General features: G+C 40.1%; 1 protein-coding gene across 5 annotated transcripts in view; it reads left to right on the forward strand.

Annotated features, from left to right (window-relative positions):
- Positions 1–16,655, forward strand: part of FNDC3B (fibronectin type III domain containing 3B) — a 174,671-nt gene that overhangs the window by 153,190 nt on the left and 4,826 nt on the right. For all 5 annotated transcript variants that reach the window (XM_027464789.3, XM_072042700.1, XM_072042704.1 and 2 more), the window contains 2 exons: positions 8,488–8,654; positions 11,389–11,516. In XM_027464789.3, the coding sequence (XP_027320590.3) occupies positions 8,488–8,654; positions 11,389–11,516 (295 nt within the window). The remainder of the gene's footprint in view (positions 1–8,487; positions 8,655–11,388; positions 11,517–16,655) is intronic.

Genomic DNA, 16,655 nt, shown 5'->3' on the forward strand with positions numbered 1-16,655 from the left:
TCAGAAGGTGCCATGGTGTCCCCTCTGTTCAGAGAATGGACAGCACCCGACTCTGGGCAAGACATGGATAACTCAAAATCATTGAGCCAGAGGGCTGGCCTTTGTATTATCCTTCGTCTCTCCAAAGTTATCGTTACTATCTTCTCTGAGACATCTGAAAGTATTTTTTTCTGCTTTATGTTGAAATCCCTCCAGTTGATATTATAATTTCCCCTTCTTTGGTGAATATGAGCATGCAGTTTGTGTATTGTAGCTTTCCTTGCTGATGAGGTTTAAAATCTGAGTTAATTTTAAAGTGACATTGAAGCATTTTCACAAACAGAAATGCAAAGGTGAGCAAATTCTTTTTAAAAACAAAAATCAATGGTAAGTCACATCTGACCCTGATGGTTCTATTAGGCTTTTTGTAAAGATTCGGTTTGGGCTTTGTGCAGTGATAGTCAGCCAGTGCTCTTGAGTGTGTCTTGGTCATTAAGAATTGTTTTTAACTTTTCCATGCTGTAATGAGGTATAACAGGCTGGTTGTTGCAGACTAAATGTTTCATTGATTGCAAGACCTGTGGAACAAAATACTTGGAAATCTCCTGACACTGATTAACACAGGGGCTTGGAAAGGTGTGCACATCAGAATGTACCTGCTTTCTGTCTCATTTGCTCTTTGGTGTGTGACATTTAGGGAGATCAAATTAGCATCTCTTGTCCTTTCAATTATGTGTAAGCATTAAGTGGAAATGAAGAAAAATCTGTTTCTAGAAAGCACAATACATGGGAACGTTAGTTGAAGGAGGTTGACCTTTATGTAAAGAGGACGATAAAATTTCTTTCTTTTTAAAATAAACTTTCAGTTGTGACTTCATTTCCTAACCTCAGTAATGTCAAGAAAATCGCATTAATCAAGTTGCAGTTTTCCAGAATACTGTGGATTTTTATTTTCAAGGTGAAACAAATGAATCTAATTATAGTAATTCTTCTGATTTTTTTTTTTCCTGTGCTGGTAATTAGTCTTTAGTTGTTCGTACAACTAATTATACCCCTTAGTGTCTTAAAAAGCTTACAGTGTCTAGTCTGAAAGAAAGAAATAGCAAGTACATTATTTGTGAGACATTAATCAGTTCCTTGTGCTTCCTTTAGGTAAGTATATATTGCAATTAAGGTGAATTCTGTGATTTTTGTGTGTATACAGACAAATAAAAATATGTATAGTTATATTTTAAGGCAATCATTGGGATGAGAAGCATCTTAGATATTCTTTAAAAAATATCAGTGAAGGATTGTTGACCGTTCTTAGTCTGCTTTTGTAAGTGGATTGTAAGGTTGTGTTTGCTGACATTCTAAACTGTAAGTGCTTTTGTTCTGTTTATTTGCTGAATAAGTGAGTTATGACCCTATATCACTGGGTATACAGTAGTAGTAGCATTTCCCTTTCCTAGCATATGAAAGATTGCTTATGTATATCTTAAACTATTTTAAAATACTTTGTTAAACTGCAGGTATCTTTCATTTAAGGAGATGCAATTCTTGGAAAAAAAAAAAAGGAGGAAACAAAGAAAAAGAAAATTAGATCCAAAAATAGGACCTGCCTAATGACTATAAATTTTAATTGGCACATGCTGGTTTTCTGGTAACTGTTTTTCTTGGTAGGAGTATTCAAATATGAATATCCCAAAGGCCACAGGCACACACAGATGTACTCCTGGAAAATTCTAGCTGCAAAGAATACAGGAATAAAACTTGCAAACAAATTATATAATCCCGTGAATTGATTTCCTTCTTCTTGCATAGTTTTACCTTAACTTGAATACAGGGTGAACTTTTCCTGAGCATACCAATTTCTTTCTGGGATGGTCGGTCATCATCTATGTACAGCTGCAGGGTCTTGCCTTAAGGTTGCCAACGACTTTGACTTCAACAAAAGACTAATGACTCGATGCCTTAATTTATATGGAGGTCAAATCCTGCATTGTTAAATTATTTAGAGTTTACCAATTAACTTCATCAGGCCAGGTGTTTTTCACAGTGTATTTGATTATGAAGCTGCACCTTACCTACCTGAATGTACTGACAAAAATGAAGTGGTAATATTTGCAAAGCAGTAATAATGTGATAATGGTCTGAAACGTGAATTGGTCAGCAGAGATCTGTTGCAGGTCTTTATTCCACCTAAGCAGACAGTAGATCGATAATCTCAGTTAGAGGAGCACTGCCTCACCCCGACCCTTTTACAGAGTCGTTTTGGAAGGCTGTTTGGTTTGTTTCATACAGCATCACCCCTCATGCTCCTTGACCAGGAGTGCGGCTGGTAAGAGCATTAATTTGCTGCTGCTGACCTGCGTTCTCTTCTGCTTTGGTTTTAACTTTATTAAGGCTGTTCTTATTTGTATCTGCTGTTAATTTTTAACACTTTGCCATTGTAAACCGTGGTACTGGTAGCTGCTTAGTAATCTAGTTCTTCTTTGACAGGGCACTGGATGCTCTCCATAATTCCTCCCAGATCTTTCATTTAGATGGTGTTAATTCACACTAAGTTGTGCTCAATATTCTCCGTTCTGTCTGTTCATTGACCTCTGATGTGGTTGCACACAACGTTTCCTGGGGTGCATCAAGCACGGCATCGCTAGTAGGTCGAGGGAGGTGATTGTCCCGCTCTACTCTGCGCTGGTGCGGCCTCACCTCGAGTACTGTGTGTAGTTCTGGGCACCACAGTATAAAAAGGACATGAAACTGTTGGAGAGTGTCCAGAGGAGGGCTACGAAGATGGTGAAAGGCCTGGAGGGGAAGACGTACGAGGAACGGCTGAGGGCACTGGGCCTGTTCAGCCTGGAGAAGAGGAGGCTGAGGGGAGACCTCATCGCAGTCTACAACTTCCTCGTAAGGGGGTGTCGAGAGGCAGGAGACCTTTTCTCCATTAACACCAGCGACAGGACCCGCGGGAACAGGGTTAAGCTGAGGCAGGGGAAGTTTAGGCTTGACATCAGGAGGAAGTTCTTCACAGAGAGAGTGGTTGCACACTGGAACAGGCTCCCCAGGGAAGTGGTCACTGCACCGAGACTGACTGAATTTAAGAAGAGATTGGACTGTGCACTTAGTCACATGGTCTGAACTTTTGGGTAGACCTGTGCGGTGTCAAGAGTTGGACTTGATGATCCTTAAGGGTCCCTTCCAACTCAGGATATTCTATGATTCTATGATTCTACAAGAACCACAACGGGCACTTTGACGATCTCATCTACCACCCGGGTAAACAGCAGAACTCATGTGGTCTGTGTGCAATTTTTCTTTGCCAACTTCCCAAAAGTCTAAATGATTGCACAAGGTTGCAGTCTGAAAGGGGACAAAACAGAAGCAATCCCAAGCATTGGCAGCTTTCTTCTCTCTGGCGATCCATCAGGACAAATATGATCCTAAAGCCACGATATGGCAAAGTGGGGTGGATGGGAAGGGGTCTGATGCTTTGATTCAGTCTTCTGTGGTCACAGGCTGCAAATCCAAGCTGCCCTCAGCAGTATGAACTTCAAGGGGAAGATGGTAATGCATCCGCCAGAAATTAATTTTTAGTCTGTATGTTGAGGCATCTCCGTTTTCAGTAAGTCCAGAAACGTGACGTGTGGCTATCTGTGGTAAATAAGGATTGCATGCTTAAATTCAGCAGCAGATGAAAGGATGATGTAGTAGAAGCAAGCTAAAAATCAATTTTGGCTGCAAGTGCTCCTTGTCTTGCCTGTGGATGTGCGAGATAATTAAGCAAAGAAAACAAACTCATTTCATTTAGCTGTTAGTACTTCTTTTCCTGTATCTTCCCTCTCTCCACTTAGTTTTGAATTTCTAAGTACAAGGAAAAAAAAAACAAAACGTGGTCTCCTTCAGTGGGTCATGTTGTTGTTATGCCTGTAAACAGGAATTCAGTTGCTGGTGTAGGGAGGAGGTTGGTTTCTAAACATGCCCTGAGCAAGCATGCTTTATACACTTTCCAAAAGGTACCTTCTGGAAAACAGATCATCGGATCAGAGGGGCCAAAGTGTCCCATCTGTGTTTGGTCCATGCCTCAAATTAGGGCAAGAAGTCAGGGTTGAGGGACAGGTGCTGCCGAGGGCTGAGCCCCACAGCGGGGCTGCCCGGCCTTGTTCTGCTCCAGCACTTCAGAGAACTGAATGTTCCCTGTCTCGGGGGGTGAACGAGATGTTTTTGTTTTGAAGCTTTGCTTTGCTGGGTGCGACTGCGTAGTGTAGGGAACTGCTGGTGGGGAAAGAAAATCACTTAAAGCAGTGAGTGTTTGATAATGTTCTTTAGAGAAAATAAGAGGAACAGTCTAAAAAAAAAAAGAAGGTGGGGGCTATAAATGTGCAGATAACTGGGACATTGCAATAATAACATTAAAAGAGCTGTTGGTTTGTGAAATTCATGTACTTTGCTTTCTAATTGTGCAGTTGCCCGTGTGTGCTGAGCAGCAGCCTCGGGTCACCAGGTCAGCCCCGTGGTGTATTAATGACCGTGATCCAGCCCGAACTGTGGCAGATGACCACGTTTTTCTGGGAGGCAGTAAGAGAGCCATTCAGATGGCTATTATAGCCCTTGTACTTGGCTCAAGATTGCTGTCTTATTTAGTACTGTACATTAGATTTTCTTTCAAATGAAATTGTTGCAAAGACAATTGTGTTACTAAAATATAAACAAAACCAGAGACTTTGAAAGGGAACCTGCTGATTAAGATGTGCCGAGCGATAATGAATGAAGGTAGAGCAAGTATATTCATAATCCTCTGCTTGACTGGAAGTGACTGAAGTGGAGGAAACAAAATAGCTCAAACATGTAAAACATTTCCAAGAAGATCTTCGCAGTGAATAAAAAGGTATTGATGAAAAACTAGCAGCAATGGTGTCTCCCAAACAATCACTCCGGGACATTGTGTTCTCTCTTTTCCTCTCTGTGTAAGTAAATGAATAATCCGTGACTGACATGAGAATGTCTGGGGAAGAGAGAATTCAGATCACTTAAGTGAGATGAGGGGGAAGAATTCTCTGGGGAGAGTCTTTTTCCCTCGAGAAAGTTGCTTTTTTCTCAGTTTGTGCTGTTACTTACGAGGAGAGGCAATACTGCATCACGTTAAATCCTGATACCACAGGTTCACTTCTGGATGGTGCAAATTTAAAATAAATAAAATTACTGTATTGAGGATACAGTTAACCTGCAGAGGTAGTCTTTTCTCAAACACAAAATATCAGGTAAGGAATGCAGCCTAATATCTTCCAAATTTGGCTGGGCAAAATCAAACATCTCTTGGTGCTTATTAGCATACTCTGGGGGTTTACATGAATGGTCTGAGCAGGTAGAGATTAGAGAATTAACATGGCTGGGATGCACTCAAGCACGTTTTGTGTTTTGGTTTTGTCCGTCTTAAAAGGGGGGAGTGTTAAAGAAATAAGCACAAAAGCATAAACATACTTCTTTAAGTGTGTTCCTATATAGGAACAAGAACACTTTGGGCTTGTTTAAATCACTTGTGTACCCATACTAGCCTTACATTTTTACATATACAACTGATTTAACATAACATTGGACCTGCTAGGGAACTAATCTAGTACAAGACTCTGCCATTTACAGAGATCTTTAACTTCTGTCAGTTCTCGGATCCAGTTCACCTTTCAGCCCTATCAGTATATAAGACATGAAGATAAGCTCAAACCTAGCATATTCTTAAGAGGTGTGGAACAGGGCTTGGATGAAGCACGGTGAACAATGTCAGACTTTCCAAAAAGGCAAAGGTATATAGATCTTACCTTTAAATGTGCTTTTAAAATTGCCTTTAGATTTGGAAAATCAATTTGCAATAATATGAACAAATTGTCGTATTTAGGCAATTTTTAAAGTGTACAGACATCACTGTAGTGGTAAGCAATCATAAGTAATTCAACTTTAAGATCATTGCAGTCCTTCCACAGAAAATCTGGAAGACTGAAAAAAGATCAGAGGATATATTGCTTCAATTCTATAGCCGTTTACATCAAATGGGAAATATGCTATTTTTAAACATAACAGAAATAACCCTGGAGAAGCACAGAGTACCTGCTTTGCACATGAGAAAAATACTACATTGTTATAAAAATAATCACTGGTGTATTGAAGCTAAAATATTTCATCCGCATTACGTTTCTTACATCATTGTTTGGATTCTTCTAAAGCATTATTGTCATAGTAAAGCCTATCAGCAATTAAGGTTGATTAACTTACTAGTCAGCCTTTCTTCTCCCAAAATTGGAAGCCATCTTTCTTCAAAGGTGGTTGAATCTCAGAAGTTTGAGTGTGCTTTCATTACGGTCCTGTGTATTGGACGTGGATGCAATTCTGTAATGCTTTTTGCTATCATTACAGATGTTTCTTCAGATAAAAATACGGAAGTAGAAAGGGGTAGAGATGGAAACAGGATGGGAATATTACTCCAATTCCCAAATGATGGGAGGAGCAGAAGTGTTTTGCCAGATCACTTTGTCAGTGTTATGAAACCTTGCTCATGTTTGAAAGGCAAAACTGTAACTTGAGAACTAGCATCTCTTGGTATTTACACTATAAATATGTCTAAAAAGTGAGCTGTAAGCCCAAACTGGGGCAAGAGTGTTCAGAACCATTAGCTTGTAAGGTATTTTTATCCTTGCACGTTTACCTAGCGCCACATAGAGAAAGAGCATTGTTCTGTAACATCACATTGCTTCTTTTTTACTATCTGTAGCCCATGGGTAAGAGCCTCTGAGCACTCCCATGAGTACTGCAGTGGCTTCTCAGCCAGCCTGAGGTGCAAAAAGTAGAGTGGAAGAGAGAGACAGTCACCTTGGTTTTTCAGTCTAATTTCTGGCCTAAAGAAGTGGTTTGTTCATCAGGCTGTGAACCCCTAAAAATCTTACCCCATCACACCAAGTCTGTTGCAGCCTTTTGACCCTGCCATTGCTGCCTGTGTGAACCTGAGAAACGTGAGATGGCAAGCATAAAGTAGTTAAAGCTACATGAGCATGAATTTGGAAAAAGGTTGCCTTTGGAAATCAGCTTTAAAATCTGCTCCTAAAAATTTATGGACATAGGTCTTTGATTTCTAATCAAGGCGAAGGGCTTGCTAAGACTCTCTAGGGGTAGTTAGTCGCATGAGGCCTCAAAGTACAGTTTCAGCAATTTAAATTAACTGAACATTTCTTTTTATTACAGATGATTCTTGATCTGTGTTTGTACGTCCTTGGGTTTCAATCATAATGTAATATGAATTGATTTCTGTCCCCGAGAGCTAATGACAGACCCAGTTTCTTTGAAATGCTCAAATTGGTTGTACGGTGTATCTCGTGCAAAGCCAAAGTGATCAGGGCTTATTACCCAAGACAAAGCTAGTACCTAGATAGGGAGGTCACAAGCAAATCACGTTGTTGGCTTCCTGGTGGTTTCAAATCAGCTGAAATAGTTAAGGTACTTGAATAAGTGTACTAAATCATCCAAATACTGTGTGATTCTGCGTGGTGAATGTTCTCCAGATTCAGAACTGTCGCAAGTAAGACTGTTCCCCTTTGGAGGCTAAGTGGTTTGATGCAAGATGCTGAGGGCTTCCTTTTTAGTTACCCTCAGCACCTGTGGGGTCAGGATCTCAGTTAGAAATTGCTGGCTAACCTACAACTATTACTGAAAAGCATTTATCTGAGCAGAGCAATTGAAAATAGAAGTCAGAGTCTCTAGCAACCAGTACTTTTTTTTTTCTTTAAGATTGATTTTTTTTTTCCTGCATTGTATTGTTGGACATGATTGTGTGTGTTGAGGTTTGGTCTTGTCAATGGAAATACTTTGGAAGTCACTTCCTTAGTGTCATGTCTTTTTCTTCTTCTCAGCCTGCTCCCAAGCAGACCTGTCATTGCAAGTGTCCCCCGCAGCTCCAGAACTGGCATCCTTCCATCCTACATATCCACCTCTTAGTTACTATGCTTTCCCTCTTCCTTTTCATTCATATTCCACAATGTATTGAATATTAAATGCAATCCTGATGCTCTGATTTACATAGTGACTCCAACTTAAGATGGCATCGATAAGGGCACGATCTCATCTGTGGGTCTTAGTGTGTGAATAAGGTCCAAATCAAGCAATAAAAGACTCAAAGATTTAATCTTGCTTTAAACATCTTTAAACTAGCAGCACACTCAGTGTATTGTAGCAGAGCACGAATTTAATCCATTTTGATTACTACGAGGTAGAAAATGTGTTGACAGAAGTATTTCCAGATACTTAACTTGCAAAAATGATTACATGAATTATTATTTGCAAAAGGGGCAATGAAACTGTTCTGATTTACCTAATTCAATAATCATCGTGTGCTAGTAGCAAACCATTTTTAAACTTGCATTTAACAGCTTTGCAAAGCATGTTCTGTCAGTTTTCACATGTATGCGTTAAGCTGATAGATGTAACAGACTGAAACATTAGTGCTGCTCCAACGTAATTATGTATTCTAATTTTCATTGTTTTCAGGTTTATTCCAATTTACAGGGGACCAAGTCATACCTACAAGATTCAAAGGCTGACAGAATCCACTTGTTACTCGTTTAGAATACAGGCTGTCAATGATGCTGGGGAGGGACCCTTCTCAGAAATAGTTACCTTCTGCACAACTAAGTCAGTCCCACCTGCAATCAAAGGTATGTAATATTTTACATATATCTAGGTAACATGTAATTATTTAAGTAATTGATAAATGCAATCACTCTGTAAATGTTAACGTAAGTATGCAATAACAAAAAATTGGTGCATGCTGCTTCTGTATATCTGTGAATAATGAAGTTACATGATGGAGGGAAGCTAAATTATCACAAAAAAGTTCTTATAAGCAATGTAAACGTTATACCTACCAGCGTTGTTATACAGACACAGGTAAAATGCTGCTACTAACAATAACATTTTCCAGGGGATGCTCTTAATTACTGGAACACTTCGATAAGGAGTATAACAGCTGCAGTACATACGTGTGCATACCAACTCAAGTGTTAGAATTGCATTCTGGTTTGTGTGGGTAATGTTCAGCAGAGCATTTCAGAGTTTATTTTTCTTTAATTTAGAAAATTAGTAACAAAGTCACATACATAAAACATTTGATTCATTATCTCTCTTAGCATGCGTTCCACTAGAAGAACAAAAGGCCTAATTAAATAAAGTTGTATTATGATACATCTTTTCCTTTGTGTGATTTCTGCCCCAAGTAATTCTGCTCCTTCTTCCAAGAACTATTATGCAGGGAGCGGATTTGCTATATTGGTTGTCAGATAAGCTGAAATCAGATGCCATGCTAACCTTTTCTTTTTTTTTGTTTTTCTGTGTGCTTAAAACTCATTTTTCAAGCTGTACTATTTACCATGAGAAATAGTAATCGTTAGTTTGTCAGAGCGGTTTAATTTGTAGCTCCTGCTAGGTTAACCAGGCTTGCTAGGACACATGCTAAGCCTACGGTACTGTTGCCTTCTCTCCTCTTAGCAGCACTGACTGACTAAAGATAGCACAGGCAGGCACTGTAGTCACAGTCTCATTCTGATGGACAGAAATCCGTTTTAGTAAGTTCAGCTCTCACTTAAGTTTGTTTTGAGCTGCCTGAGTACTGAGTCCCTGTTAGAGGTGACTCATACCGAGGGCTGAATATCACGCCATGAAGACAGGGTGCAAATACTGGGTTGTGTGTGGGACGGGACCACAGGTACATGACAAAACACAGAGAAAAGGGCACAGCAAACACTGTGTTAGTGAACGCTGCCGTGAGAAGGTAATGCTACGGGGAAAAGCGATCCCTTGAGGCAGCCAACAACATAATCGTGTTGATTCCCTTCTGTGTTCCGAGCAATACAGAGGATTGTATGCCATAAACTTTGTTCTCCAGGTATCAGAAGCACATGTTTATTCTGTAAAGTAGCCTACTCCTTCAGTAATGCCAACCCTAAAACTGAATATTGATAATGGCAGTTTTGCAAGTATCAGACAAAAATCTACATGTATCAGGGGAGGGAACAAAAAGGAGAGAAAATAATTGAGAAAGTTGTTGTCAGCTGAAATGAAGGTGTCTATTATCAGTCTCTCAGTGCAGGCAGATGTGCAGAGAGAAACGAATATTGATGACATTTGGGTCTGCGTAAGATTCATGTGTTCCTCTTGAGTGGAAGCAAATTAATCTAGAATTCACATAATGTATGCGGCCGCAGCAGCGTTTGTTTCCTTGATAGAGTCTCCTGTTGTCTGTTTTCAGGGGCTGTGAGCCTGTTGCCTTTAACGAGCTCATGGCCTTGCACGTGCACGTTAACTGCTTGGTGAAGTGTTTAGCACCAGTGTTTCTCCCTGTTTCATTTTTTGGTCATGTGCTTTCTTGTTCTGCCTGATAAATACGTTGGTGGAGCCCAAATGCTGTCACAGTTGCCTTCCAGTGGCAGATCCTTAGCTGTACATGTACACATAGCTGCTCTGCTCGGCTCACCAGCATGCTTGCTGGTGGGCATAGCACGGCATTCAGGTGGTGAGAGAGCTGTTCACTGGGAAGGCAGCGTTTTAACAGCTGGCAAAGTGGAGTTTATTGGAATTCCAGTGAAAGCACAAGTCTAAGCCTTGTTAAAAACACCAGGTTTGATCATCTCAATTTCAGGCTCAGAATTATTCATGAGTCCAGGTATTTAAATGATGCTTGTACTTCTGGTTCCCAGGCTGGACTTTAACACATAACACTAATATATATTTAATACATATGTATTTAATATTTTATACATATACAAATATTAAATACATTTGTATTTAATATTTAATATTAATATGCATTTAATACATAACTCTAATATAGATTATTTAAATTCCATTCTGCCATTCCTCCTCTCATTCTTCCTGAACAAAATATTTAATACTAGTGCTCTCTTTCTATGCTGTGTAGCCGGCTGCCCTTGGGCATGGGAAGAGCACACAAATATCTCCACTTTTACAGGTGACTGCTCAGAACTTCATGAAGTTGCTGCTTTTATTAATGCCAGTGTAATTCCTGAGTTGGCTTCTGCTTCAAAACGCCCGTTGCATTAATTATCTTTGAATTTCACCAAATTTTCTCTGCATATTGTTTGTTACTGTTTAACACCACAATAATCCAGAACTGCTTATATCAGGCAAGATTGTCTTGAAATAAGTGAGACTTTTGAGTGACTTAAAAATTCAGCCCATGAACTTCTTTCATCCAGTTGTGACAGTAATTTGATTTTTGGCCACATAAATGTATTATAGATTGTGCTATTAAACCCGTGATGTCCTGAGATTCTCTTTTTAAAATGTTCTGTTCTGTAGTGAAGTGCATGTAAAATAAGTAACATTTGAATGAGGTCTTTATATTAAATGCTTGTACATTTATTTTTATTGCAGCCCCTCGGGTGACACAGTTGGAAGGAAATGTTTGTGAAATTGCCTGGGAAATGGTCGCACCCATGAAGGGGGATCCTGTTGGTTACATTCTGCAGGTACTGGTTGGAAGAGAATCTGAATATAAGCAGGTAGGAAAACGTTCTCAATTGTCGTGTCTAATTGATGGAAACAGAAATAGTTTTGACCATTCTCTGGGCTGCTGCTTTCTACTGCATTGAATTATACCCTATGGTGATGCATCAGGTGAACTTTGGTATAGACTGAGTCAAAATCAAGAACAATATGTAGTAGATTGTTTTCTCCCCCAAGGGATTATATAGAACACGGTTATCTCACCGGAGTGATTTATGCCCTCTCCAGAGATGATTACTGTTCCCAACTGGACTAACCCTTAGAAAGTTACAATTCTGTCCACCCAGGTTTTCTGCTGATGCTGACTGCTGCCTAGAGATGAGATGAGCTAGGTGGATCGTTTTTCCTTGTTCACTCAGCCGCTTCCTGGATTTTCAGGGTAGCTCTCAAGCCTTTGTATCAAGGATTTCACTCAAGTAGACAACTTTTAATTGGTTTGTTCCGCCATCCCATTCCTGTGTAGGGTGTAGATGTATGGATGTGTTACTGCTCTGTATCAGGTGCCCCACAGAAACTGTGGACTTACGTATACCTGAAGTATGGCTGATCTAGTCAGACATAGCAGGAAGGTTTTGATATGCCTTTTGCAGTACTGGCTTGGCATTCATATTGTTGTTATGTATTTTAAACTAGCATGGTTGTGTTTTATGGACAAAAATGTTGCATGCTTTGCATAATGGATTTGAGGTTTTATTCATGTAGGTAAGTTTTTGGAACGAAAGGTCCTATGAAAACTGAGTTAGATCTTTTTCATGATTATTTTGTTTGACCTGTGAAAACACAACCACATCCCGTGACTATTTGGGAACAGTTGTGCACACAGAGTGGGACAGAGCTGAGCATGGAGTCTGCTTGGACTCCTTAAGGAAGCTCGTGCAACTGTTGCTCAAGCTGCATGGCTGTGATACATAAGTACTAGTCCTGGAAGAATTTTACACTACAGATCTTGACCCAGTTGTTTGCTCAGAAGCCCTCCAGAAGATGCAGAATGTGTTGTTCTTCATATTAATTTCATTCAGAGAAGAGAAAATCCATGCGTGCACACTGTGTTGACTAAGTGTGAAGTAGCCTGCTTCATTTTTCCTGGCACAGAGTAGGGTGCGTGCTGAAACAAGTGCCCGTGTTTCACTTCTCTCATTCATACAGTGTAGCTCAGCAGGACACCACACTGATTTTTTCTGGGACCACCAGCAGAACAGTTTAAAGGAGGGCATCGTAACACCTGTCCAGTATGTTTTGTATCTAAAGTGAATGAATATAGCAAACTTCCTGTGAAGTAAAACATTAACTGGAGAAAACAATGTCTCATTGCCATCTGTTAACTCTCTAAGTTTGAGTTCCCCGATCTTCTGCAGTGTATGTACATCTTTGGGATGCTCTCGAGAGATGTAAGAACACCTAGGAGGAACCCACTGTATTTGGGGCCTCATTTATGTTGTAGAAACACATACAGACTATATAAAATACTAATTTTCATTAACATATGAAACAAGTGAAATTGCTTTAGCATCTTGTTCCCCTGCTGCAAATTTAGCCACCGGCATGCTCCTGGGTAAAGCTCCTGCTCCTGTAGTTTCTGATCATCACACCTGAGCTGCCTCCCTCAACTTGTAGCCCCATGGATGCAGCCCTCCGCATCCCATAAGCCACCCTTCCTCTGCCATCCAACCTTGCAGAGCTGGTGTCAAAGTACTCAGACACCTTTCTTTCAGACTGCTGGCATCCCTGCCCTCTTCTGGATGAACTTGTGGGTAAATATTTCTCTTCTCAGAATTGTGTCTGATGAGTTTGATTTGCAGGAGCTAAACAGATAGTAATTTGGCTACCTAAAAAGCACGTTAGAAATACTGAATACTCCTTTTCCTATTTCTTGAGCAGTATGTTCTTTTTTTGTGTACTTGTACGCTTTATTTGGACACATCAGAAAGCAGTGCCATGTGACATTACAGTTCCTTTTAGGAAATCAGATCTTCCTTGTTTACAAGTCAGGAAGTAAACCACTGCAAACTGCAGGAGTCGCTGGCTGAGATTGGTTTTTGTGTTTCCTGCAGTTTTGTCTGACAGAGCTTATTCAGTTAGAACTTAGCTTTCAGTTGTGTTGAAATCATCCTCAGCTTTGCATAGGTTTAACCTCAAGTGTGTGCGAGGGGCTGGGTTGTGCAGCACAAGCAGGTGAAGTTTGGGATAATGTTCTCCTAGCACGCAGCAGCCTGAGTTTTAGTTTCCTACTTGAACAGCTTTGGGGATCAACTCACTAAGGAGCCAACTCTTCGTAAGAGATGTCTGAGGGAAATGACAGCGCTAAGTTTTAAAGCTCCTTCATCCTCAAATCATCTGCCTGTGAGGAAAAAAAAAATCTACGTTTGAAATTTCTGAGAATTTGAAGAAAAATTCTAAGAAAAACTGTCCCTAAATGTTTTCCAAATGAAAGTAAGTGCATTGCAAAAATGTAAAATGTCCCAGCAGTGCAGTGGAAAGGCTGCTTTCCCGAGGGCCGTTCTGCACCAAGAGGTGGACACCTGGGAGAATCCAGTCGATCTTACCAAGCTCTGATTTTTATTGTTTGTGCTCTGTTCCAGACTCAGCACACACACAATCTCTGAAACACTCACTGCACTGTTAATTTTTTTAAAGTTCTGATCCACAAGCCCATGTTTTTCCTTCTCTGTTTTAAATAGCAAGTCAAAGACACTTGTACTGCTTACAAGCCAGAATAATATATATAATATGCATATGTATAACAGGCATTGACATTCAGTCTTTGTGCTATTTATGCTGAGTATTTTCTCTGCCTCCTGATGCCAGATTTGTGTAATGAGATGGAACAAATAATTTACTTCTGTTAGAGAATGTAAGTGCAGCCCACTTTGTGTCCACACACCTCTAAAGGGTTCCAGCAGTGGAGTGAGTGACACTAATTATGAGTCTGGGTAAAACAAGAAGCCCAGACTCTTTCTTACAGAGGAATCTGTCAAATGACTTAGAAGAAATAAAACCTTTCAAGTGGGCATGCTTTCTAAATAAATAGAAAGAAAGAAAGAAAGAAACCTGCCTCTGTTTCTTGATCACCATACGAAACAGGCTTGTATTAATTATTAAATGCAGTGGTCATTGCAATAGAGTGCAACAGCCACGTAAGGTTATCTTACACTTCCCAGTGTGTTGCCTATAGAGCAATTGTGGCTGTCATATTTTTATTATTTGGAGAAGATTGAGGGGTTTTGGAATTATTTAATGACATCTGTGAAACGGAGAAATCCTTGCCTACAGGAATTCTCTAAGCTGTCTATTTTGATCAATAGTATCAAATGCCGTAAGGGGCTTCAGCAGTGGTTTATTACTTGTGATGATATTTTCACTGAGGGAGCAAGGCAAAAAGCTCATCATGTTTTTATTATATTCTCAGGTGCCTAAACAGAAGAGCTGTTTCTAGGAACTGAAAGCGATAAATTGGGTGGACTCTTTACTCCGTTTTGGTGGCCACCAAAGCATTGTGTGCTATATATATATACATATAAATGCTGCTTTACACAATCATATTGGGTTAACCTTTGTTTAGCAAGTTCAAAGGCCTTATACATAATTGTCAAATTAAAAATTAAATTACTTTTTTGTTTCGTTTATTTTGTTTTGCTGTGTATGTGAAGTCTGTTCACAGAGTGTAACTGCATTAACAGCCAAGCATTTATGTTTGTGCTGAGAGCATTCTGCCCTGGATTAGCATGGTCCTAGAGGCAGTAAGGCAGACAAAATTCAGCGTGGACACTAAGGCAGGTAAAACTGAGCTCAGGCCAGTAGTGCCTTCTGTTGCATAGCCCTCGAGGGCGCTCATTGCAGCCAGTTGTGCAGGATGCAGAGGCTGCTGTGGGAAGGGATGATGATTAAGCACAAGAATCGTTTGCCTGTTGCAGAGAAGGGACATAGCTCCACTGGTGCTAACAATCTTCACTGAAAGCAGGACAATTTCCACCACCTTCCTAGCTCTAGCACAGGAAATAGTTTGTCTTTATCAGCATTGAATAATCATGTATTTGGTGTTCCTTTGACTGTTCCTCAAGCCTTCTTTAAAGATGCACGGTTCTCTCACTTGGCTGTCTGGCTTTTTTCTGAGAAGTGCTGTTGAGTAGCTGGCTTGAATGGCCATCTGTATTTATTAGACTGTAATGAAGATACAAGTCTTTGATTCAGTTGACCTTAGCCTCCAGTTACACCGGTATTCACCACCCAGCCACACCGAAACAAGTAACAGAAACAATTAACTGCAGAGGTTTTTTTCAATGCAAAGACAGGTTGTAGAGATCCAATCCCTACTATCCGTGAAATGTAATTTTGGAAGCTTAGGTGTTTTGTTTGTTTGTTTGTTTGTTTTTTTAATTAAAATTCAGTTTGCGGTTTTTACTGTTTTGGTTTTTGTTGTTGTTTAAGTAGCGATGTTTGTGGCAAATGAATTACTTTATGGCAAAGGCATGTGGAACTCCTCTGATGATGCATTTTGAAAGTAAGTTAATAATGATAACAGCACCAAAAATACACAGCTTACAGCTGTGCTGGACAGCTTTGGGTTGTGATGTCTTAGAGACTACAGAAATAGGGGGCTAGCTAGCTAAGTCCCTGAAGTAGAAGAATTCTGACTGCTGTGGTGGAGGAACGTTTCCAATTGCCATTGGAAAATGCAGTGGCAGGCCTTTCTTGATAAGAGGTATGCTTTGCAAACAGATGTTTCAGCCTTCACATTAATTCTGTGAGCAGCTACAGTGCTTGTAATTGTTTTTTCCTGTGATGTATTACTGTACCTTAATGGCTTGCTTCTCGGTGGCTTTGGGAAGATGAGCAAAGATTGCAAGAAAGGCAATGGTGTGTAGCTTTGGTTAATTGCAGACATTTACAGCATGAATTCGTTGTGCTCCTGTCACTTGAGCTACAATGAACTTCCTGTGAATGCTGGGCGTACGTGATGAAGGTAAAATAATTGTGTTGGAGCGCTGCTTCTTGCCTTACGTCTTGGGGCCAGGAACCAGCTGGTTACTGGAGTTCTTTGTCTGGAACCTCAGTCACCGTCATACAAACTGTATTTGTAAAAATTGTGGAAGTTTAAAAGTTTAAAAGGAGGAGAGAAAATGAATGGAAGGAAAACC

Source organism: Anas platyrhynchos, chromosome 9 (assembly GCF_047663525.1).
Source record: "Anas platyrhynchos isolate ZD024472 breed Pekin duck chromosome 9, IASCAAS_PekinDuck_T2T, whole genome shotgun sequence".
Taxonomy (NCBI): domain Eukaryota; kingdom Metazoa; phylum Chordata; class Aves; order Anseriformes; family Anatidae; genus Anas; species Anas platyrhynchos.